Source organism: Mus caroli, unplaced genomic scaffold (genome assembly GCF_978045245.1).
Source record: "Mus caroli unplaced genomic scaffold, Mus_caroli_1 scaffold_12, whole genome shotgun sequence".
NCBI classification, from domain to species: Eukaryota; Metazoa; Chordata; class Mammalia; order Rodentia; family Muridae; genus Mus; species Mus caroli.
In genome coordinates, this window is record NW_028227267.1 from 94428357 (window position 1) to 94453690 (window position 25334).

Below are 25334 nucleotides of genomic sequence, written 5' to 3' on the forward strand. Positions count from 1 at the left end.
TCAGTAATTGCTCCCACCCTCTGTCTCATCTGAGGCAATTAATAATAATAATAATAATAATAATAATAATAATAATAATAAATAGTTTTAGAAATAATACATCAAATATATGGAAATAAATCCCTGGAATACGTAAAAATACTTCACTACAAAAATGCTATGTGTGACAGGTTCAAAGATAGCAATCCTATCCCAAAAAGATGTCCTTTAACTTTCAATTCATTCAAACATATGGTATTTGAAGCACATGTATATGCTCTTCTATTAAAGCTAGACAAGGCAATGCAATAGAGGAATAGCATCCTAAAGGCAGGCAACAGAGTCAGAGACAGCTACTGTTTGCATTGTTAAGAGACTGTCAAGAAGATCAAGCTACACAGCTGTATCATATGTGAAAGGGTCAGTCAGTCCTGTGCAAGCTCCCTGATTGGCAGTTCAGTCTCTGTGAACCTGCATGGTCTCAGGTTTCTTCCAACCAATTTTGATTGGATATAAAGCACCTTCTATGAGATGAAACCCATTCCTGGTACTCTTTAATGGCCCAAACCTCTTGATTGGCTAAGGTAAAGTATTTGTTATCTTTCCTCATAGTCTCCCTCCATCCCACCCTTCCATCTCCATCCATTTAACCCTTCCTGTTCTATTATTCCCATTTCACCCTTCATACTTCCTGCCTTCCATCCCGCTTTCTGTGAAATCTTACCCACATTCCCTTTACTAGTTTCCAGTCTTCTAGGGCTACTCCAATTTCAACACACGTATCTCAACATTAAAGCTAATATTCACATACAATAGGGACTTGTATCCTCCTGGCTATGGATCATCTCATTCTGGATTATTATTATGTTGTTTTTGAGAAGTTCATAATAGCTGATTAATATCCTATTATGTATATCAACTAAATCTTTATGGTCTATTCATTTATGGGCATCTAATTTGTTTCTATTTCCTAGGTATAGTGAATATGTTCACACAGTTGTGTAGTAATGGCATGTACATGATAGGACCAACGAACTACTTTTTTTTTCAGTTGAATATAAGACCTGTTACACAAAAGGAACTCATGGCTGGTCCAATTAACTGCTTATGAAATCATTGTCTAGGTATGTCATATGCCATTGTAAAGAATTCAGTGGTATTATTCTGCTGAATCGACACAGTAATAAAATGCCCCCTACACACTTATCTCTGATCCCATAGATTAGTGCATCACTCAACCTTCAACAGAGAGACTCTTTCAATGCAGTAGATGGTGATTAATACAGAGACTCACAATCAGTCAATGTGCTGAAAATTAGAGATTATAGAGTCCTCCATCTTAAACGGGACTTTTATATCACAACCTCTTCCACCAAGACTCAGGAATCATCAATGAAGAGGGAAAGTAAGTGTTGTAAGAGTCAGAGGTAGTAGGCATTTAAAAAGAAACATTTTTTGGATATGACCATACAGTTACACAAGTAGACTTACTGTGACTTCAAATGCATTGTCAAGATAGGCAGAAAATGAAGATAGTCAAAATCCAAGCATGGATAGAAAAGAACTAAAAAAATCCTAACCTTAGGAATGTGGGTCTCTCGGGGCTACCCATGCTCCAGCTAGTGGCCTTAAACCACTGCATATAGATGTAGCACTGAATGAACTTTTGGGTATGTAAAATTAAGAAGAAAATACATGAATTTGGGGTGAAGTGGCAGTAGGGGTTGAGTATTTTACTCAAATGCATTATATGAATATAATAATAAAAACAAACGTATTTTAAGAAGGTAAAAGGATGCCATTTGTAACTGAAGGATGCTTGATCTAAGTACTTACAAATGAGAAGTTATTAAAAAGTCTAATTAAAGGAATAACGTACATCATGTTTGTAACAACCAAAATAATTTCAGCACAATTAATGTTCAGTATGACAAGAGTTGTAAGAGTGCCTCAGATGAAATAATAATCTCTATGGCCAGTAGAGTGTTTCAGTGGGTAAAGACAGTTAGCTGCAGCCAGGTCTTATGGCTTGAATTTGATGCTGGACCTCACATAGTGAATGCACAATTCAAAGTGTAATATGTGTTAAAAGTGTGAAAACATTGGAGATTCTACAGAGAAGGGACTTTTAATCTAGACAAATCCATGTGATAACTGCATCAGATAATAAAATTCTAATAGGTTAGAATGTATTATTACTATTAATTAGTGTAATGGCAATCTATCATTTTAAAGAAGAAAGCCATTTTTGAAGATAAAAATCTTAAAGTAATAGTACTTTTAAAATCACATTGTTTAAAACAATGAAAAATATGCAAAAGAATTAAAACATATTTTAAGAAACTTGAGATAAATCATGCTTAGCCAGCTTTGGAAAAAATTATATGTAAGAACTGCAGTACAGAATATATTAGTTGAGAAAGGAACTTTAGGTATGTTTTAATCTGTGCTGGTGCATTTCACACCTTGTTCTCTAATTCACAGTGCCAAACAAATTCCTTTTATACAAGGACAGCAATTTCTGGGAATCTTGAACAGTGATGGACAAAAGTTCCCACAAAGAAAATGTTCTATGGCCTGATACAAGTCCTTAACAACCTTCATCAATTTTTTTCCTGCTCCTAAAATGTTGGTTCCCTGCAGAAGACACGAGTGAGGGAAAGTATTCTATTTCTCAGAAGCAAAAGTATTCCACATGATGTTGATAAAAGCAGATTTGAGAAAGGAAGTTGAAAATACAAGTGAAAGAAATATTTTAATATTTAATATTTTAGGGAGGGGCAAGAAGAAAGGGAAGAAGTGAGAAGAGAGGTAGACAAGAAGGGAGGGGAAATAGGGAATAGAGAAGAGAAGAGGACAAGCAGAAATGTGCTGTCTTGGTTTATTTTACACATTTGTGCCTTAATGCGTATTTATTCATAGTCACATCATATTAGAATGATCTAAAAACTAAATTTACTAGTATAGAGAACTTGTGAAATCCCAACTGAATGTGTGCTGTTGGGTACGCACAGCCCTGTCAAGGACCCCAAAGCCTCCATGCTATCAAAGCTGGAAAGACTTTCCCTAGAGTGGCTCTGAGGGATGGCAAAAGTCCCTATCAGTCACTGTGTGCCTGTCAATAGTCTGTATAGAAAACATTCCCACATAGCTTTTTCCCCACAGATGCTCACATTCTGAAGTCTGATTCCACACAAAGTCTGCTCCTATGCGTGATAGCTGAACTTGCACCCTTATCCAGCAGTATATACTAACCCAATTGCTATTTATCTGCAATGGCCCTGCCTTCTTGCTTAGCATATACCATAATGCTGCCTGCCTCTCTCTTCCTCTCTCTATAAAATATATGCTGAGCTTCTGCGATGGTGCAGCATCTTCATCTGAGAACCCAGACCAACGTACACCAGTTTTCTGTCTGTGTATTTGGCACGTATTTAACCCCACATGAGTTCTAGTCAAGATCCTAAGACCCAAGTCATGAAAGCAGTGAGAATCATGTAAACCTGTCCTATTTAATATCTGTTGGTTGATTTCTACTCAGATGGGAAAGAGCCCTGGTTTTTCTAAACCCATAAAGCTCCAGAGAACTTGTGATAGTATTAAATGTTAGATGATGCAGATTCTATTTATATATTTAGGATATATAATATGAATATAACTACAACTAATATCAAGAGGCCAGGAATGTGAAAGAGAGTGACGCAAGACAAGGGAGAGAATATGGAAAGGTTTGAAGGGACAAAGGAGATGGGTGAATAATGTAACTATATTATGATCTTAATAATTACAGAAATCATTTTTAGAAGGACACTGTAACTGTTTTTTAACCTTTCCTTTTGAAGCATCAGAGTTTCTTTTACAAACCCTTGACTTTAAAAAAACCTTATAATCTTCATAAACATGTCTCATTTTGCCTGGGATTTCCACATGAAGTTTAAATGTCTATACTTCTCAATATAAAACAATGTTTCATTTTTCATATTTTAAATGTGGTTTAATTAAACCTTCTCAAGGCTTAAGTTTCCATTGGACTCTTCTTTATGCAAAAAATAATAATAAATGTGAGCACTTACTCAGCTATGTGTTTCCTGAACTCTGAGTTTATATGACTTCTAACCGTGAACTGATCATGAATTGTTTTTTTTTTATTTTTTACTTTTGGTAGCATGTATTATAGGCAATGGGTTTTTCTTATTAAGGAAGACACACATGTTCAAAAGTTATTAATGATTAAGACTTCACACCAAATCATTTGGGGCACAAAATAAATTTTTCTATCTCTGCAAAGTATCAATGTTTTCCTAAGAATCATTGCCTTTTGAATGATTTAGTTGTTAGAAAGCAAATTGCACATAAAAAGTTCAACCTGCAAATGACATGAATATATAATTAATTTTTCTACAGATTTCTCTAAATAAAGTTACTTGTTCAATAGAGATATGAGTAGTAAGAAAGTTGCAGGGCTATTGTGAGGGATATGATAAATGGAGTCATGAAAAAAACAATTTTTAATTTAGCAGACTCTATCAATCTAGAAAGCCCATGAATATTTACAATTAATTCAGTATGCTGGAAGTAGATGAAAGAGATAGAATTCATCCAAGAGAAAGAGCAACATAAAACAAGACACTATAATTATAACAACATCTATTAAAATTTCCATGATTTGAAATCAATGGTAGTTTCATATACCCAGTCAGAATGCTAAACAGTTAATTTTGTAGATAAAATATTGAGATACACTTGGGATTTGGTTAAGATCTGTGTTCAGAGAGAGAAGATTTAGAAAACCCCAGACAATAGTAACTTTAGCAAAACAGTAAGGTGCCATATGTATTCATAGTTAGAACACTCTACAATAATCACACTACCAAAGAAAGACATTTCTGACTTTTACCTTAATATTTAAAGAATTCAATAACCATCTTTGGCTCCACTCTTCTTTTCTATTTCTTGTTATTCTCTACCAATTCAAACCACATAGTATAATTACATAGACAACATGGTTTATTTACAATCACTGTAAATGTTCAGATGACTCAGAGCTTATTCATGAAGAGAAAGTGCAATAATAAATAATTTCCACAGGAGAAGATGAATGTTACAGTAAAGTTGTGGAATTAGGAATATACAAAAAATAGAACATTTAAAATATATTCTATAATATTAACACAATAATTACAACAACCAAGCAGTAGTCTAGAAAAACTCTTTTTTGAAAAAGATATTTTTTATGTATGTGAGTGCATTGTCACTGTTCTTAGACACAACAGAAGAGGGCATCAGATCCCATTATAGATGGTTGTGAGTCACCATGTTATTCCTGGGAATTGAACTCTGGACCTCTGGAAGAGCAGTCAATGCTCTTAATTGCTGAGCCATCTCTCCAGCCCCTAGATAAACTCTTAATTTATGGATATTCCAGATCAATTCAACTGGAAACATAAGGCTGTAGAGTTTCCCATGACATTTTCTGCTGGGATTCATTGCTGCAGCTATTGGCTGTCTGCAATGTCCCTTTATCACTCTCTCTAGATTTCACAGTTTAATTCCCAGCATTTCATACCAATATTCTTGAAAATAATTTAACTCATTATATTGATATCCATTGTATATTACCAGTCAATTTCCTGTATCTGTTTCTCTTTAACTATATTTTATTTATTATGTGTCTCTTTGTGTCATGTCAGTGAGCATATTTGCAAATCAGAGAACAAATTTCCAAGACTGGGATTGTCCTTACATAATGTGAGTTTCAGAGGTCAAATCAGAACCTCTGTGTTTAAAATAGTGCCCACTGGCTGAGTCATATCTACAGGGCTCCACGTAGTTTTTACATTGAACTAGCTAAACAGTATTCTTGGAAAATTGAGAAAATAGCCACTTATTTTCTTAAGAGATTTACTCAGTTGCTGAATCTTTGCAAAAAATTTACTTCTTTATTATCCAATTAATTTTTATATTAAACATTACTGAAGAATTTAATTTTACAAATTGTTTCCCTAATATGATAACTTTCATAATTGAGTGATGATAACCTTTTATTAAATATGAATGATACAGAACATATAACATGAATGTTCTTCAAAAGTGAAGAATGCATGGAAAATTGGAATTAGAAATATAGAGGGCTTGGGACTTGGTGATGTGCCATATATACACCACTAAAGTTATACTAGTACAATAGCCAGTGTGTATACAGTGATCATACACAGTAAATCATAGAAAAGCTTGCTCAGGTTGCTGTTTCTCAAATGTATTTCCCCTTTAACAGGGTGATATTCTCATGGAAGTTCCAAAGAACAGAAAGCCTTATTTGTAAATATTTGAAATGTTTGTAGTTTTTTTTTTTTTTAAATACTTACTGTCTTTCTTCCTAAGGGAGTAAGTAAGGATGCAATGCATTTTAGGAAAACATTTCCTAAGCATTTTTATTGTTCGCCAGGCTTTCTCAATTTCTTTTTAAAAGCATTTTGAACTATTTAAAATCTAACTTTCAATACCCTTTGTAAATTTTACAATTGAATTATTTCATTTCTCCTATGATGGAGAGAACTAAACCTCATATCTTGTTCATGCTATACAAGTACTGTGTGTTATTCTTGGGCAAAACAAAGTTGTTTGATTTATATAAAAAATAGCCAATCAGGTAATTTACATGTGTAAAATTTGAACAATTTATATAATATTAAAAAAAAAAAAAACCACTGGCCAGCATGAATTTGAAAAAGTTCAGAGAGGTGTGGGAGAGTGTGGAGGGTGGAAAGGGAAAGTAAAAAGACATCATAATATCAAAATCTCAGAAATTTTTTTTTTTTTTTTTTGGTTTTAGTTTTTCGAGACAAGGTTTCTCTGTGTAGCCCTGCCTGTCCTGGCACTCACTTTGTAGACCAGGCTGGCCTCGAACTCAGAAATCCGCCTGCCTCTGCCTCCCGAGTGCTGGGATTAAAGGCGTGCGCCACCACGCCCGGCCTCAGAAATTTTTTAAAAAAGTTAACAAAGAATGAAAGTTGAAAGCAAGTGAGCAGGCTTCTATAGGTACAACACAATACTTGTACTTGTAAGTATATGTACTTACATATGAAAATATGTACTTACATTTATGAATACATATTTATTAGCAAAATAACATAGCAAAAGCATAGCAAAATAACACTTCAATTTTCTAATGAAATTTCTTCTCAGATTAGAAAATTCACGAATACATTCCTAGCACTTTGGTTGTAAAATTGGATTAGATCTATATAGAAATACTTTAGTAGGAAATCTGCATCTTTGCAGACCCTAGGCTTTGTTACTGCTGGGAAGTTTGTGTTTGTGTGTATGTGTGGATAATATGAGTTGATGCTTCTTTGTATGTGTCTGTGTTCATATGTAAGCAGGTACATATTTATGTATGTGGGGACATATGCACATGGCACATATGTGGGGAGGCCAGAAGTTGAGCATAGGTGCTTTTGTTTGTTTGTTTGCTTGCTGTGTTTTGTCTTTCTCAGTAGCCGACAGCCTTCATTTTGAGACTGAACCTATCACTGGGAACTAGAACACACCAAAAGATGAGGCTGGCTTGTCAGAAATCACTGGTAAAACTCAAGTCTCCTTCAGCCCAGTGTTTAGAAGCACGCACACAATCATCCCTTCCTTAGACGTTTTTCAGTTATGTTCTGGTGATGGATCTCAGACACTAATATTTTCAAAACAAGTCCTTGTAGGACGGAGCTATCCACCCTGTTTCCCACACCCTTTGAAATGACTACAAAGATTCACTTGAATATCCTGAAATACTTAAAGACCATATATCTATAAATCAAAATAGAGTTCCTGGGATCTCTTTTATGTCCTGTCATGCTAAGTAAAAATATAATGGCTTTGGATGCATCATGAAACACAAACAGTAAATTAATAAATAAAAAATAGAAATAAGAGTGAAACATATAATTCACTCTTAAGTATGTTGTGAAAATTAAATTGTCACTTACCATTGTGCAACAGGAAAGTAGCCGATCTGTATTCAGACACCTTTTGTTGAGTAGGCCTAATATTTTATTAACAGTGTGCATTTAAAATATTTATCTTATTTTACTAGTACAGGAATAGATGTCGTACTTCGTTTCCAGAACAAAAGAAAGGGCACAGAATCATAAATTACCTTTTTCAATGTGGATCCGTTTTGACTCATGCCCCATGTCATGACCAGCCAAATCCCCCTCCTTTGGCCCAGGAAGCACATTTGGGGATAAACCCATCAGCATCTGGTTCATGGACAGGCCATTCTGATGGACAGCTGTCAACCCCGAAACAAAGAACAAATATAACAACATCAGAAAATGTGGCTAACATCTATCCATTGAACTGTTTTTAGAACAACAACAAAAACATAAACACATAATACCCAAATTTAATATCACAATCCTTTAGTAAAATTACTGGGAGGTGGATAAGGATGAGCAATAAAGACCAAAAATAATACCACTTTACTATATTTAATGTCACATAAAGTAAACCCTTCTGCATGGTTAGAATTTGTGGCCTGTCGATGTTAGTGTAACCAATACCAATAAAGTATTCAATATTTATTCTAGGGCATCAGGTTCTCTCTTTAGCAAATGAACTTACCCCATCGGGGAAACTTGTATTCTCAGCAACAAAGCCCTTTAACAGCATCAGGTTAATAGGAGTGATTTTCTAACTACCTGATAAAATCAGTACAGTTTCCTGCAACTAATAAACTGATATCATGTTTCAGTATCCCTTATACTATTATATCCCATAGTATATTGCATGATTGAAAATAATTTTGCTCTTTAAAATGTTATTTAAATAAGTCATTAAATGTAAAATATCTATACCATATAAAATAATACTATAATAATACTAACATGATAATTTTTCTATGATTTTATTGGTGAAATCTCCTCTATTGTATATGCCAGAATGATTTTGCTGACAGAACCCTAACATAGTTCTATCTTGTGAGGCTATGCCAGTGCCTGGCAAATACAGAAGAGGATGCTCACAGTCATTTATTGGATGGTACACAGGGCCCCTAATGAAGGAGCTAGAAAAAGTACCCAAGAAGTTAAAGGGGTCTGCAACCCTATAAGAGGAACAACAATATGAACTAACCAGTACCCCCCCCCCCCCAGAGCTTTGTCTCTAGTTGCATATGTAGCAGAAGATGGCCTAGTCGGCCATCAATGGGGGAGAGGCCCTTGTTCTTGCGAAGATTAGATAGCCCAGTACAGGAGAACACCAGGGCCAGGAAGTGGGAGTGGGTGAGTTGGGGAGCAGGGCAGGGAGAGGGTATAGGGGGCTTTGGGGATAGTATTTGAAATGTAAATCAAGAAAATATCTAATAAAAAAAAAGAAAAAAAAAAACTTTGGTTCTTCTGGAGCTAGCATGACAGATTATATACTACTTTTTATATACTACTTTTTATTCCTGACCATAATCCTAAAATTAAAATCATTTAATTCAGTGAACATCTAAATGACAAAGTATTGGGTTTTCCAGATTTACTGTGCTTAATTTGATTTCTCTTATATGTACTTGTGAGTATTTTTTATTAAATAAGGAAGGGTGTTAAAATCTGATGAACTGTAAAAATAGCAGTTTTCATTGAAGAAATGCACTTGAATAAACCAGAAACCATGTACTTAGGTGTCAGATAGTTGGGAATTGGTTGTGTACTTCAGAAACTCATCTGGAAAATGACTTACTTTTTCTTGTTTCATAGCTCAAATATTTCTGTGTAGTATCAAAGAAAGGATGTTATATCAGAACCTGTTAATGTCGCGTCATCCTTCATAGCATTCCACACTGGGACACATAATTCTGAGGGATGGCTATGGCTAGGGAGCTTCGGTGCATGATACATTTGAGATCCATTTGGAATGAGGGCACTTTGATTAGAAAGCCCAGCTGCACCTAATAAAGTTTCAGATGGTGACAAGCAGAACTATAAAACCTACGGATTCTGTCGGAAGAACTCTCAGTCCGCGCCGGAGAGCTGGACACACTGCTGCTGCGGTGTGAGGATGGGTGGCTGCCGGGCCTCCGGCCCTCCTCCAGAGATGGAGCAGGCGATGGACTGTCGGGAACACGCTCCTAAATTGCACAGAGTGAAAAGGGAGAAGAAGGGGTCAATACGTTGATCTTAATTCATGAACGTTATTTTTTCTCTAATGCAATCAGAAATGTGAAGAGGGCTATGCCCCCCAAAATACCCATGGTGTTTCACCTGCACTTAACAACACTAAAAGATATATTTAATCTTGACCACAAATCTCAAATTCTTGCATCCATTTTCATCTGAATTACTGATATCATACACTCTTGAAAAGTCAAGATAGAAAATAATTATTTTACTGGTAAACCACAATACAGCCACAGCAAATAGTACTAAGGCATACTTTGGAGAAAATGTTAGGCCATAGAAGACAATTCAAAATAGCCCAGTAAGACCACCTAACAAGAAAACTTTGATAGAACCAATCAACACTGAGTTCTGGGTAATTATTTTGAGTGCATCTTTACATTTGTTTTTCTACTTTGGCAGGTATTAAGGATCAATGACATATACCTTATGCATATAACATACCAGAATATTATCAGAAGATTGTCAACACTATGTGACACCACTCTACATTTAATGGACACAGTTAATGCTTTGTGACAATATAGTATTATTTAATATTAAAATTATTTTCATTGAATTAATGAATCTCCGAAGATAGGCTCTTTTCCCCATTTCTATTTGTGAAATATGTATCAACTGATTTTCAGACAATCTTGCTATAATGTCTCTCTCTAAATTCTATGAAGACATGTCTACTACTCTATGCACTTCACAATGAATAAGCTTTGTAGCTGTGCTACTTAGAGTTATGTTAATATATATTATAAATGGAATTATAGATTAATAAATCAACTATTATTTAAAAATTCATACTTTAAGAACCAAAATATTTTCATTTTCATATATTAACAAACAGGCATGAATGAGCTCTATAATAACCAATATATATTTGAGATTAGAAACAACCTTTCACACTTAAAAAATGGTACACAAGAGACAAGAGATGGCTTCATGATTAAGGACATGTGGGGCTCTTACAAAGGACCTAGGTTTGGTTACCAGCACTGACATAGTTCACAACCACCCTTAATTGTAGTTGCAAAGAAAAAGCACTGTTCACAACCCTGTCCTTAAAAATCACATTGGTCTCTAGATGGCTGCAATCTACCTGCATATAAAAAAATCATCAGGAAAGAGCTTAGAATTGTCTGTTCTTGAGTTTTGTTTCCAGACCTTCTAGTTGACAGAGTAAAGCACCTGAAAGTAAGACATATGGAAATACATGTGGAAGTGTGAACCCTTTGTTCCTAGGAATATGGGGTTATATGAAAGATTATCTGTGCAGTAGTAATTTATCAACAAGGGGGAATACTACACTGGATAAATCACTGATCTTCTGTGGTTAGTGTCCTTACAAGATAGTGTGTAGATAAAGCATAGACAATTTGTGAAGAAGGAGGCAAGACTGGAATCACATATCAGCATGCCAGAAATTTTCAGCTACTGCCAAAACTCTGGAGATGCAGAAAGGATTCTGCTTAGACTATCAGAGGAACACCAACCCTTGAATAATTTGATTTTGAGCTGGTAAAATCTAGAAATGTCAGAATATTTTTTAATATTTTAAGACAACTGGTGTATCATTGTTAGTTTCTGTGGCCCAAAGCAAAATATTCTATCCATGAAGAAAGAGCCAGAAATTTCTTTCTATAGATAGGTAGATAGATAGATAGATAGATAGATAGATAGATAGATAGATAGATAGATAGATAGATATCAAGCAGGCCAAATCAAGTAATTTTTTGCACCATGCACACTTTTCCCAATGATCTACATTGCCAATGAACATTTTTAACAGATACCCTGAGGATTCACTTTGCAGAGCCCCACAATTAAAATGAAGCAAGTGTCATCATACTCAAGCTTTATTTTAAAAGTCTATATCATAAACTAATCCCTGATGCATGTCCTAAAGAGCATGATGCAATCCCGTAAATAGCTGCATGGCAAGTAACAAAGAACTTATCTGCTCAAACATTCTTTAAAAAGACTAAAAAAACAACAACAGCAAGCAAAACAAAATTATCATCTATATTCTAGTCTAGATGAAATGCAATAAATTCCTGTAGTGATAAGCTGCTGAACAGTAGCAGCTTTAGCAAGTCTAGATGTGGGTTGGTTTCTGGAAAGGACAATAAAAGTCATTTAAAGCAGAGCTATCTGGACTATTATACCATAGCATTATCCTTCACCATAGTTGATAAGATGTTGAATATTGTGTCCTCTAAGTTTTGCTTATGTGAAAACTAAGTAATAGATAAATACAAGATACATATGTTCCAACTCAGCTTCACTGCTGTTTCACCTAAAAGGCTGAAGAACAAGTCACTGAAAAAAAATGCTTGAAGAAAATAGGAAGAAAAACACACACATGAACACTAACACACACACACACATCCCATAGGCCTGAAATTCAAAGACATCATAGCTAGGGAAGACTTAGTTTCTTCCCTGTTGTGGAAGCTTGCAGCTCACATGGCACTTTTTTTTTTTTAATTTTCTTTCTTTCTTTTTAGTAAATAGAGTACACTTATTTCTCTGATGACTAATTATGTTCAACATTGTTTATTATTTTTATTAGATATTGCTTTATTTATATTTCAAATGTTATCCCCTTTCCTACTTTCCCCTCTGAAAACCCCCTATCCCCTCTCCCTGCTCATCAACCCACACACTCCCACTTCCTGACCCTGGCATTCCCCTGTACTGGGGCATAGAGTCTTCTCAAGACCAAGGGCCTCTCCTCCCATTGATGACCAACTAGGCCATCCTCTGCTACATATGCAGCTAGAACCATGAGTCCCACCATGTGTTGTTTTTGTTGTTGTTGTCTTTTGGGTTTTTTGTTTGTTTGTTTGTTTGTTTTGATTGGTGGTTTGGTCTCAGGGAGCTCATAAATTAGTTCTTAGGGATGGGATACTCAGCTTAATTTCAGTTCATAGGACTCCAAAATTTATGTCTGAAGTTCATGATGCCTTTATCAATAAGGTTTTTTACCTTACAAATCTGGGGAAAACCAAGGGCAATAGCCTATATTTTTTAGGAGCCTTTGGACAACCCTGACCAAGTCAGAAAGATGTGGATTTTCATGCCAAGAGTTAGAATTTGAGATGGGTAGCCATGGAATCTATAAACATAGACTCACATGAGCTACAGGTTGTTTTCTTAAGTCTCAAATAACACTGTGGAAGAGGGAGCAGAAAGTGTATATGAGCCCCTGCACCAGAGAATGTGCTATGATATTCTGTAACCTAGCAATGTCAAAGCTAAGCTTAAACAATCTCACCAAAATGATTTTTTAAACATAAGTAGACATAACAACAAATATAGACATGCCAAAGCAGAAACGAAAAGCCTACAAGACTTCAATATTTCACAAAGAATTCAGGCAGCTGAGGAAGGCTGAGTAGGAAAAGTTATCTTCCCGTAGAAGAACACAACAATTATTTATCCAATACCAGATAGATGGTTAGCACTGAAAATACAAGGATAACAGTATTAAGACTAATTAGGTTATATTTAGAAATATACCTGCACATACACATTCACATGCATACACACATACATACATACAGTCATACTATCATACTGTCATACTGTTATACACACATAATAAGAGTCAATGAAAAACCAGTTAATGAATTTGAAAGAGAGCAAATAAGGGTGTTTTGAAGGTTCTAGGGAGGACAAGTACAGAAGAAATGGTCATACAATTATGATATTAAAAAGGCTCATATCAAAGTTTATCAACTACATATAGAGTTAAATTATTATAGTATCCACTGTCTTTATTTTAGATGGCTTTTGCAGTATTTGTATATTTATTATAGGATGTGAGTATGAAGTTTTACAATAAAAATTCGAAAGAGTGCAAGGACACATTTATGTATTAAATGTAGTATAGTAGAGTTGCATCCATAATCAGGCCAGGTTTTCATAATTCATGCATCTTGATATTGATTTCTTCTTTTTAAATTTTTCTTAAAATTAGAAAAAATATTGTTTGATAATCAAGCATGCATATGATGTCTTGACAAAACCTACATTCATTTTCTTCCACTCCAACATTTCTCTGTTCCTCTAAAATTTTCCTTCCAACTTTATGTGTTTATATACTTAAACCAATTGAGTTGACTTAGTGCTACCAATATGTGACTGGGTATAGGTAGGGACAATGGATAAAACATAGAGAGCTTCTCAGCGACCAAATCTCTGAAAAAACAAAACAAAACTGTATATTCTCCAGCAACTCTGATCGTCAGTAAAACCAGCTCCTTATTTAGACTGAAAGGGCCTCTCAAGATCCAAGAGAAGTTACCAGACTAGGGTAACTTGGCTAAGCTTTAGACATAATTTCAATTCAATAAGGTTGATATTTATTTACTTATATAGAAATATATAATATGTACTGGAGAAATATTGTGTTTTATTGAAATAGAAATTTCTAAATTAACCGATATATCTCCTACAAAGCATGACATCCATGTTCCCAATACGTTTTAATTTATCTTAAAATATGTGTGTTAGTGGCTTTATTTGTAATGGCACATGCTCATGTTTGGCTCAATAGAGATAAAGGACAATCTAAAAGTTAATCAAACTGTGTAAAAATCATTTGCAATCTGACTTTGCTGCCATAACAAATTTCATAACAAGTACTAATGAAAAGCATGGGTAAACAGTATATAAAATATCTTGGATATTTAATTCACAAAACCTAAATATTTATTTATAAACTTAAATAGCAATGGCTATGCCAATAAAATATATTCTTTGCTCCTTTACACATTTTTCATGAGTAGAAGATTATTCAATATATGTAAGTGTTCCAATTTTCTATGCTGATTTAGTTAACTCATAAATCATGTACCCATGCCTTTATTCATTCAAAATACCTTTAAAATGACACAATAACTAAGTAAAAATTGATTAAAGCCTCAATATAAAATATATTTTTATAACATGGTTTAAAGCTAAGGGAATTATACAAGTTGAAGCATTTAATGGGTTTTCTCATTTGACATTATTGTAGTTTATATTTAAGAACAGAGAACACTGTGGCAATACATAATACTTTTATTTTAAGAAAATCCTTTATGCAAATTTTATGATTTAAAAGCTTAATTATTCAATTGAAACTTCCTATAAATTGAGACACAACATATTCAGTCATTTCACTTAATGTATAATTTCAATCTTTAGAACGTGATGTATTGTTCTTTGAAGAATTTCATTAAAGCAAAATCCATTGAGCAAGTAAGATTTGAATACATTGTTCCACAATAAATTAATTTATTTCAACAGCTTAATTCTTTTATCATATTTATATGCTTGCCTTTTCAGAGTATTCTATAGGATGGAGAATAATGGAGACAGTAAATAATAGCTTAGAGGAGGACCTTGTAATTATTACTGAAACAAAATAGATAATGAGTTTTATTTAGACATAATAAGAAAGAAGTTCAATATCTTTGGGGAAACTATGTAAACTGGATTTATAATTTCATTTCTTGATACCTTTTAACCTCTAAGCTGGCCCGAGGTAGAACAGAAAAGAATATTATTTAATGCTTTGACACACTGCTTTATAGTCCTACACCAACTCCACCAATCAATAAAACACAATCTTTTGCAATGTTCCATCTTTATAAAACTCACCATGTTAATAAATGAAAATTTAAGAGGAGTACTCTTTCACTGTAAAGAAGGTCAGACTAATAAAGTAATGGTTTAAAAATAAATGCAGAGAGAAGGCTGCATACATTGATGCAGAACAATAAGTATTGTTCTTTATGTTAATACAAAAGTAAAGGTGGAATTCAAAACGACCACACTCATATTGTCACATCCATGACTGAATATTTGCAAAATTGCACTGTCCTTGCTACCTGCTCTCCACCAGGAACCAGTGTTACATTCCATGATTAAGCATCAATAATCACAACTACTGATTTATATAGATGATTATTTCACTTAGCTTTAATTAATCATGTTTTCTTTTTAATTTCCTTCACACCCCTATAAAACTCTTCATCTTTATTTTACTTAGAATTTTTCTCACTGGAAATGACATAGAAGTAGATAAGCCACTCTTTCTAACGTTAAATGACTTATCTTTCGACAACTTCTGAATTGCACATTGACATAGTTGGCCACTGCTTTTCCTTAGTACATACATAATCCATATTCCACACTCCTGATTTTGCTCACACTTTCATTGTTTCATTCAGGGAATATTTACTGAATATTACCTCCTGCCGTGCAGGATATAAAGTTATGATTATTTATTACGATTTTTAATCACTTTTTTTTCAGCGTGGACCATATCTCATTCACTGTAGACTTAGCAAGGTATGTCATCATTTTCACTGATAAATTCAAATTCCCATGCTCTGAAAGCTGTGTTAAGAATAAAAATTGTAGGCTGGGTATGGTGGCACATGCCTTTAATCTCAGCACTTGGGAGGCAGAGGCAGGCAAATTTCTGAGTTCAAGGCCAGCCTGGTCTACAGAGTAAGTTCCAGGACAGCCAGGGCTACACAGAGAAACCCTGTCTTAAAAAAAAAAAAAAAAAAAAAAAAAAAGAATACAAATTGTAGCTTTCATATTTTGATTTTGGAAATTTGCTAAAATGACTTCTAAGAGACACAGTGAATGATGTCCACATACGTATATCAGTTAAAACCAGTGAGTTGTTATTTGAAAACCCTATTAATTTTATCACTTTTACTTAATTTTAAACAAGCAGGAGCAAGGAATATAATTTTAATTATATTTCTCTTTTCTTCTTCAACTTTATTCTAAAGAATTTTCCGTTTCTTCCACATTTACATGGTAATACTTTATTGGTTTATAGGACAGAGTTTACATAAAGTTAATAGATATAGATAACATAAACTTAATCAAAGCAAGAAAGCACAATCTAGACTTGAGAGTTAGAATTCATCTTGGTAAAAAATGAAATTCATGTTTGGTTGATTGGTTGGTTTTGTTTGTTTGTCTTATTGTTGTTGTTGTTGTTGTTCATTTCAGGAAGGTTCCTTCTATATAACCCAAGCTTTAATTGAACTCACAATCCTATCAGATTAGTACTAGCATTAAAATTAAGAGGCAGAACTCTTTACATTCTACTCAAAAAGATAAATATAAAAGAATAAACACAGCAGAAACAGGTCAGCTCAGAGTTGTTTCTGTTGCTGTTTGCTGGCATTTTTGCATGGCAAATATATAGAGCCAACTTTCCATCTGATTAGGCCCAGTATATGTTCCTATTATACCACTCCAACTATAATCTTTTATTTGCAGTTACATTGATGTGTCTAAATGATATTTATGATCTTTTCTTTCTTGAGTCTAGCAGATTTAGAGCTGAAGTGTCCATTCAAGTTTCTTGCCACAAGTAAACTTCATGGATAGTGTTATGTGCCCTCAAAGGCAGAGTATAATATCTGCCTTCTATGATTCTGGCCAGTACTGATAATCACACTCAACGTTCAGCCCTTCGGGTGATATATAAAATGATGATTTTATTACTTATTCACTTATTGGATAGAATAATTATATGTCGATGAGATTTAATCAGTCATTTATTAATTCTCGTTGATATTCATACTACAAATGAAGAAAAACACTAGTTCCTTTTCTATTTACTTCTGCTTAAATCTGAACTGGATTCTAAGAAGCCAAATTTTATAATATTTTAGGTGAAAATAATTGAAAAAAAAAGACAGTAAGGGACAAAGGAATCTCTTAACAGACTCATGACTATATCTGGTTAGCCTGATCAGGATCGCCTGGGAAACTGTTGGACAGATGACTAATGATAAGTTTACAGAAAATAAAACTACTCATAAGCAATGGGCAATGCTGAAAGAATTGCAAATACTTTAAATGGTAAATTCTTTATTGTAATTCCGTGTTAAAGTTTTGCCACTATGATCTCCATGCAGAAGAGGAAGCTAGCTATACAGGTACAAAATAATCTGTCATGTACCTAGGAGTTAGAACAGAAAACACATGAAGGGCAGAAACCCTACTCCAGGCTCCACGCTAAAGCCATCAAGTCTATTTCAGCAGGAGCTTTTTCTTAACATCTCATGATAGCATTATGCATGTATGAAATATAATGTGATTAGAACAGTGATTCATTCAGAAGGCTTAGAGTTATGGGTTCAAAGAATCCAAAGAGAATCAATTAGCAAAGCATTTCAACCCATTAACAAACTTGCTAATGACAAAAGGAATTGAACTCTTAATTTAGACTGCTTAATTTACTCAGTGATTTAAGATAATAAAGAAAAACATTCTAAAATTTAGAAATCATACAGAACAGAAACTTGCAAGATAGTTTTGGGCTTTAGCCTTTAAACCTACTTATAGATTCTAAATCAAGGAACTTGAAATTTAATTTTTAAAAAAGTAGATAAACACAAATTTCTAATATAAAGACAGATTTTTAAAGATTGACTGAGTAGGATATATGGCAAACATTCTGAGAAACATATTCAAATCCCTACCCCAACAAGAACACAAACTAATAATAAAAACTCTTAGGACTTAGAGCTACATTTGTAGACTATTGTACAAATTGTGGTTTATATCAAAGTCCAGAGTCTTTCCTTTAATCAGATTACTTCTAGATTACTGTATACAGGCAGAGGTCACCACTAAAGACGCAAAATGTCAACCAAAATGTTTGACTCAGTAAAATCATACGATGTTAGAACACAGGGTCTGGAGCTAAAGATACTATGCTAGCTTTAAATCTTTGAGACTGAACCAAAATGAATCTGTGGACATCACTCTTCTTAAAAAATTATTTCTAAATAAATAGTTGTTGAGATGCAAATTCCAACCTGCTTAATTGATGACTTTGAATAATATAGTCCTCAGTATTTCTTTTGCTGAGATTAAGAACCATTTGAAGTGTATGCATGTATGGGGAGAAGCCGTGCAAAATGTTTCTCAACCACAGGGGAAATTAGACTGCATGCTATATGGATTGTCTAACCTTGGTTATAAACTTGAAGGAATGTAGAATCACCATGGTAACCAATCCCTGAAAATGTATGAGGGAGTGTTTATATTTGGTTAATTGAAGTGGAAAACCCATCCTAAATAGAAGTAGCACCATTGCCTGATTGGATTCTGGTCAGAATAAAGAAACCTGCTCATAGTAGCCCTTATCTATGTTTTTTGTGAAGACAATCTGACCAGCTCCTTTCAACATTACTGCTCTGACTTCTCCATACAGAGGATTGCATCTGCAAACTGTGAGCCAAAATAAACATTTCCTTTCTTTCTTTCTTTTTTTTTCTTTTTTTTTTTTTTTTTTTTTTTTGGTTTTTCGAGAAAGGGTTTCTCTTTATAGCTCTGGCTGTCCTGGAGCTCACTTTGTAGACCAGGCTGGCCTCGAACTCAGAAATCCGCCTGCCTCTGCCTCCCGAGTGCTGGGATTAAAGGCGTGCACCACCATGCCCGGCTTTCTTTCTTAACCAGTGCAGTCAGGTTTTTGTTACAACAATGGGAAATATAACCAAAACAATATAAAATCCCATTTTATTGTCAATTTAAGTTCTGTGACTGTTAGACAGCAAAACTACATTGACCTCATTGGCATAATAGATTCATATACAATTTACAATAATTTATCTCTATAAATATATAGATCTTAAGGAGTTAAGGTAAAATTATAATGGTCTAAACAGTATTTGCCCATTTCTTCCTGAAATTTAACTTACTAAACTACTCCAGTTCTCCAAACTCGCAACAGTTTGGCAAATTTTCTTACTGAGTCTCACTGAAAATTGCCCTTATAAAGAGAATGCTATAATAGTCTTCATGTAGTTATTTCCCTTGGCATTTAATTTTTTTGATTTCTGGAATCTTGATGATTGTGTTCTCTTCTATCTGTCTCTATATGGTTTAAGTTTCTTTTGAGCGTCTACAATTGTCCACAAGAATGGAAGTTTCATAAGAATTTAAAGTATCAGTCATGTAATGTAGAGAACAACTATTTGTTTTCTATTCTCAGATAGCACTGTGTGAATGTGCGCCTGTGTGTAAATATTGTGTGCATGTGTGTGTTCGTGTTTGTGTGTGTACGTGCATGTGTGGGTTTATTGAATGCATGTTGTTCTCGGCTAGAAACTCTTGTGGTGTTAAGCGTACAGTCTACCAATTGAAATTGAAAGACACCATTCTTATTCATTGATAATCAGTTTTACTCAATATTGTCTTTGCATGTGAAACTAGTCATAGACTTTATACAAATTAATATATACGAAATATGAAAATCCTTTATATATATATGTATATATGTATATATATATATATATACACATACATACATATACACCTTTTGAATATATTTATATGTGTGTATACATATATGTGTGTGTATGTGTGTGTGTGTATGTAATGTTTGCCCCCAAAATCTTTATTTATAAAATTTAAAATTTGAAGTTTATGTACTTTTCTTCTATAATACAATAGTATTCTATTATTTTTTAACAACATATAAATTAAAAAGCATTTCCATTCAAAGGCCATATTGTCAATAACAACAAATAGATATTTCCCTGAGTCAGAAACTCAGATGATCAGATCCTACTATATTTTGTGTTCAGTAGTAAGTGTGTCATTGAAAGAAAAAGTATTGGGCCTTATAATTAACAAATTAATTAAGAAAGAAAATTTTTATAATATGTTACTCCAAAACATACATTTTTTCTTTTATTTTAAACTGTATATTTTTATTTCCATTCTCCCTTAGTTTCTACTTAATCTTAATTCTTTTCATCACTGTGAAAGCATGAACATGTAGACAATCCTTCATGTTTCTATTTTGTCTTCAGAAGCTGTATCTTCTGGGATGGCACTAAATCTTTGGTATTTAACATTCCACTTTCAAGTGGCCTTTACATTTAGAATCATGTCAAGCAAATCAACTCACAGGCACTCTTCTAATTACTCACAGGGGCCCATTTTGTTCAATGTGACATCGTAGTCAGCCATTTTCTTTGGGAAAAATAAAACTACCCTAAACTACATTTAATTAGCATAGACAAAGTAAGTTTACTAAACAAGATTTGAGCTATTGACTGTCCTAATATCAAACTCAAGCACTGTGGTTATTAATTTAGAACAGGATTGAGTCACTTAGCATGTCAGGGTTTTAAATACAAAGCAAGTTTTGTTGGTAAGGGCAGATGGGTTTTCCAGCACTTCTATCAGGCAGTCAGGCAGTTGGTCTTCCCTTTGCGGTTGCAGGGGGAACTATCTGCTCTGTAATTAATCTCAACTAGAGCAATGTTTCCCATGTCCTTGTTACCATCAGAATTTATACCATGATTCAGAACTTGCTCAACTCCATCTGTTATAAAACTGCTAAAAATTGTCCCAAGAGACCACAAAGTGGGATATCAGTATGACTTTGTAGGTGTTGGCCTATGTGTGAAGACATAAATATCATTTACTTTCTTATTCCCCTTTCAGATATTTCCTTCCTGTTTAGATCTCCTTCCTCTGCATTCTGAAACTTAGTCTAAGAAACCGCAACAGTATTTCTGAATTTCTAACAACATATTATGAGTTGAGAGCTAAAGATACTTCCAGAAGAAAATTAACTTTTTCCTCCAACTTACCTCAACTTAAACACCTTGGAGTTTTAGAAAGCTGTTTCAAGATTGTAGTATTTAATTAACAGGAGTTACAACACAAACAATTTTGGAAATGGTGATCAAATAGAAAGGGTATCAAGTCAAGTCTCTTGATATTTTTTCTGTGCTTTAACATCCTAGCTTAGAATTAAAAATTTAAAGTACTTAAGTCTGTGATCTAGATATTTTATTCATGTAAATCTATCCAGATGAGGAGTGATAGGGCCCTCAGCTTTGAAAGTTATATAAACATATAGAAAGGCTTATAACACCATCGACAGGAGCACAAAGAATGATCAGTGCATGCAGGTGCTCAGACGAATTGAAGTATATAACTTATTTCCCTATGTTATTTCTAAAAAGCAAGAACTTATAATAAATCTACCTACTTACTATTTTTTTTCTTACTTAGTATTTTTTTTCTCACCATTTCCTGTTCTTTAGATTTTAGAAATAACTTATGGGGATAAGAAAAATGGAGTGAGGGATGGTAACTGAAGATGACCATTCCACAACATCATTATGATGATTATTATGATGAGACAGTTACCTTAATAACAGATGTCTCCACTCTGGATGGAGGACTCTGAACTTGTGCTGCCGCCGCCATATTTGCAATGGTGCTAAGGTGGTTCATCTGACTCATTGCCATGGTGACAGATGCTGGAGGTAGGCTGACAGGAATGAGAGGGTGGGGCATCATCATAAAAGGAAGTTCCAGTCCTATAAAAAGAATACAGATAGACCATCACTGCTGTGCTGAGGCTAAAAATCACCAAAGACCTGTCACTAAGAGTCAAAAAAACTGAAAAATATTCTAATTGTGACAGTCAAAGATACAACAGCTTGTTTATTTGTATATAGTAATATTCACTCATGACTGGGAAATTAAGCCTACAGCTAATTAGTTTGGTGCCATAATTCATCATATCAAGTTTTATGTGTATAATACAAACATCTTGGTCTTGGCTTGATTTATTTATTCCTCCTGGCCATGTACCAACTTATAGACATGCTATAGTTTTGATGATCTTGACTGTGTGAATGCAGTATATCTTTTTTTTTAATTATTATTATTCTGCTAGTCATTAAAGAAAATAATTTTTCAACAACTATCACTTTTAGTGCTAAAAGTTGCCATCGTACCATTTGGCGGAAGGTGGCTGTGCTGCAGATGGTTGAGAGGATGGCTAACTGGAAGGCTAAACGCTGCAGGCATGCGGGCATGTGCAACAGGAGTCTGGGATCCCTGGGATGGGGGAGAGTGCAGTGTTTCCTTATCCCAAGAACCACCACTGCTGCCTGTGGGGAATGAATATAAATTATTTGGATAGAATATTAATCCAAATCATCCAAACACTGATTTGAAATGAGATCTGACAAGGTTTCACATTGGGGAATTACCAAACGGGCTTGGGGAGAGGGGGGGAAGGGAGCTGAAATCAAACAAATTTCCCTCAGTTGTGCTTTCTCTCATTTCATTTTGTAGACAGGATGTCGAATTTCAGAAGAGTATTATTTTTGAACCATCTAACCTATTTGTAATGTCTAAACTTTTTTGAACTAACCAACCTAATAGTAAATCATCTTTACTGGATAACTAAATAATTCCAAAGTAAAACAAAAGTTATACAACACATTTTATTCCTTTCAGTAAATGGTAACTTGGTCAACATTGAGAGTTAACTGTGTGGCTTACTCCAACCACAAGAACAGAAATAATTTGGATTCATAAGAACATAACTTAATTAGTCACTGGAAATAGAACACAAAGCATCACTTTGTAGGAGACATGATAATATCAAAGTTAAATACCAGAGGTGTGTGAATGAGTACAGCACTTGCTTCCAAACAAATATATATATATATATATATATATATATATATATATATATATATATATATTTTGAATAATGCCAGTACCAGAGTCAGTTAACTGTCTGTTGGAGGACAGACACTTTAATATTCAGGAAAATGTCAGAAAAATCTAGGTTTTGAGATAATTTATAAGGATTCCATAGAAAGAATTTATGCATCGTGTCTTCAAATAAGTTTAGCAACATCAATGCATTTCTCTAGAAGATTATAATATGAAATTATAGATTTAACTTTCTGTTACCTCAAGAATTCATTTTAAAATAGATAATACTCTCATAAACATGGAAACAGCAGAGTTGGTAAAGTTCCCATTTAATGCCTTAGCTCCACTAAAAGCCCTGTTGTAAAATCTCTATGACATAGATTTCAGTGAGGACTACTTAGTTACTGCCATGATATTTTTCCCTTTACTTCGTGAAGACAGTTAAGGTGCAATATAAATTCAAACTCATTAGCTCAATACTGTCTGGATCTCAGAGTAAATTGTTCAGAAGTGGGTAATGAAAACTCAATTCGAATTCGTCAGCAATCAAACAAAGCAATTTTATTAAACAATGAAAAGAATCAATTAAATGGATATCTTTATTATTTTACAAGGAACTATGACAGCTTTTAGTTTAAAAACGTTTATAACTTTATACAGAAATGACTCACATAAAAGATATTTCATCAACCTGCTCCCTCACTTCAATGCAAAAGTTCATTTTCATATTCAATAATTTTATATACCTTACCCCTCTACATTTGACTTTTTGACACATATTCCAGTCAAATGTGAGATAACTGTATAAATGTGAATTTCTCAAATGCCTCCTGTCAAGAGACTACTAGGATAAAACCCTTCAAATAACCTCACTTTGCTTCATTTTATCAAACTACCTGCAAACACATTACATATTTAACACATAATAAACACATTTTAAGATAATAAGTTTAAAGGAAAGACAGTAACTTAAATTTTGATTAAATAGATATAGAAACGATAACACTTATTTTGCCCTCTCTGTGGCACCACAGGTTCTTAATAGTGGAGCTGCTCCGCTGCCACGTAAGTATTTTCTTATGGACGTTTCTAAAATTACATTAAATTTCTCACTATGTAGTAGGCTATTAGACATCTCCACCAATCATCATGCGTTAAACACTCATGATGTTAGCTCATTTAGATAATAAATAGAGCAAACAATTAAGAAATAAGTCTGATGAAAAATACACAATATATAACCAAGTCAGCTGTAAGTGATTTTTGCATTATTTATAGTGTGCTCCATCTCCATTAGCGTGGACGAATGAGAATTAAAAAAAAAAAAAGCTACTGCAGAAATAGACAAGCCTACAATTAGTAAAGTCATCATTTCAAGGGTTTTCATTTTATGCAATCTCTCACACACAATAAGCAAGTATATATATATATATATATATATATATATATATATATATATATGTAAAATTCTTCTCCCTCCATAACTTTTCTTTGTTTCCTACCTCTCAGGTTGATAACCCTTTCCTCTCATTTTGTTTTATATGTATATGCAAAATGTATGTGTGTGTGTGTGTGTATATGTATGTGTATATATATATATATATATATATATATATATATATAGTCACATTTAATTTTTAAATCTATAGAATCCTTTTCCTTTGAATTTGTATTTTCATTCATGGTTTAAAATTC

The 25334-nt window shown here is 33.7% G+C and overlaps 1 protein-coding gene across 2 annotated transcripts in view; it reads right to left on the reverse strand.

Annotated features, from left to right (window-relative positions):
* Positions 1–25334, reverse strand: part of Dach1 (dachshund family transcription factor 1) — a 383574-nt gene that overhangs the window by 104496 nt on the left and 253744 nt on the right. The window contains exons 4-7 of one of the 2 annotated variants that reach the window (XM_021181594.3): positions 22925–23080; positions 22329–22501; positions 9952–10087; positions 8129–8263 (exon numbers count right to left, since the gene is read on the reverse strand). In XM_021181594.3, the coding sequence (XP_021037253.1) occupies positions 8129–8263; positions 9952–10087; positions 22329–22501; positions 22925–23080 (600 nt within the window). The remainder of the gene's footprint in view (positions 1–8128; positions 8264–9951; positions 10088–22328; positions 22502–22924; positions 23081–25334) is intronic. The other variant, XM_021181596.3, reaches the window with a different exon arrangement.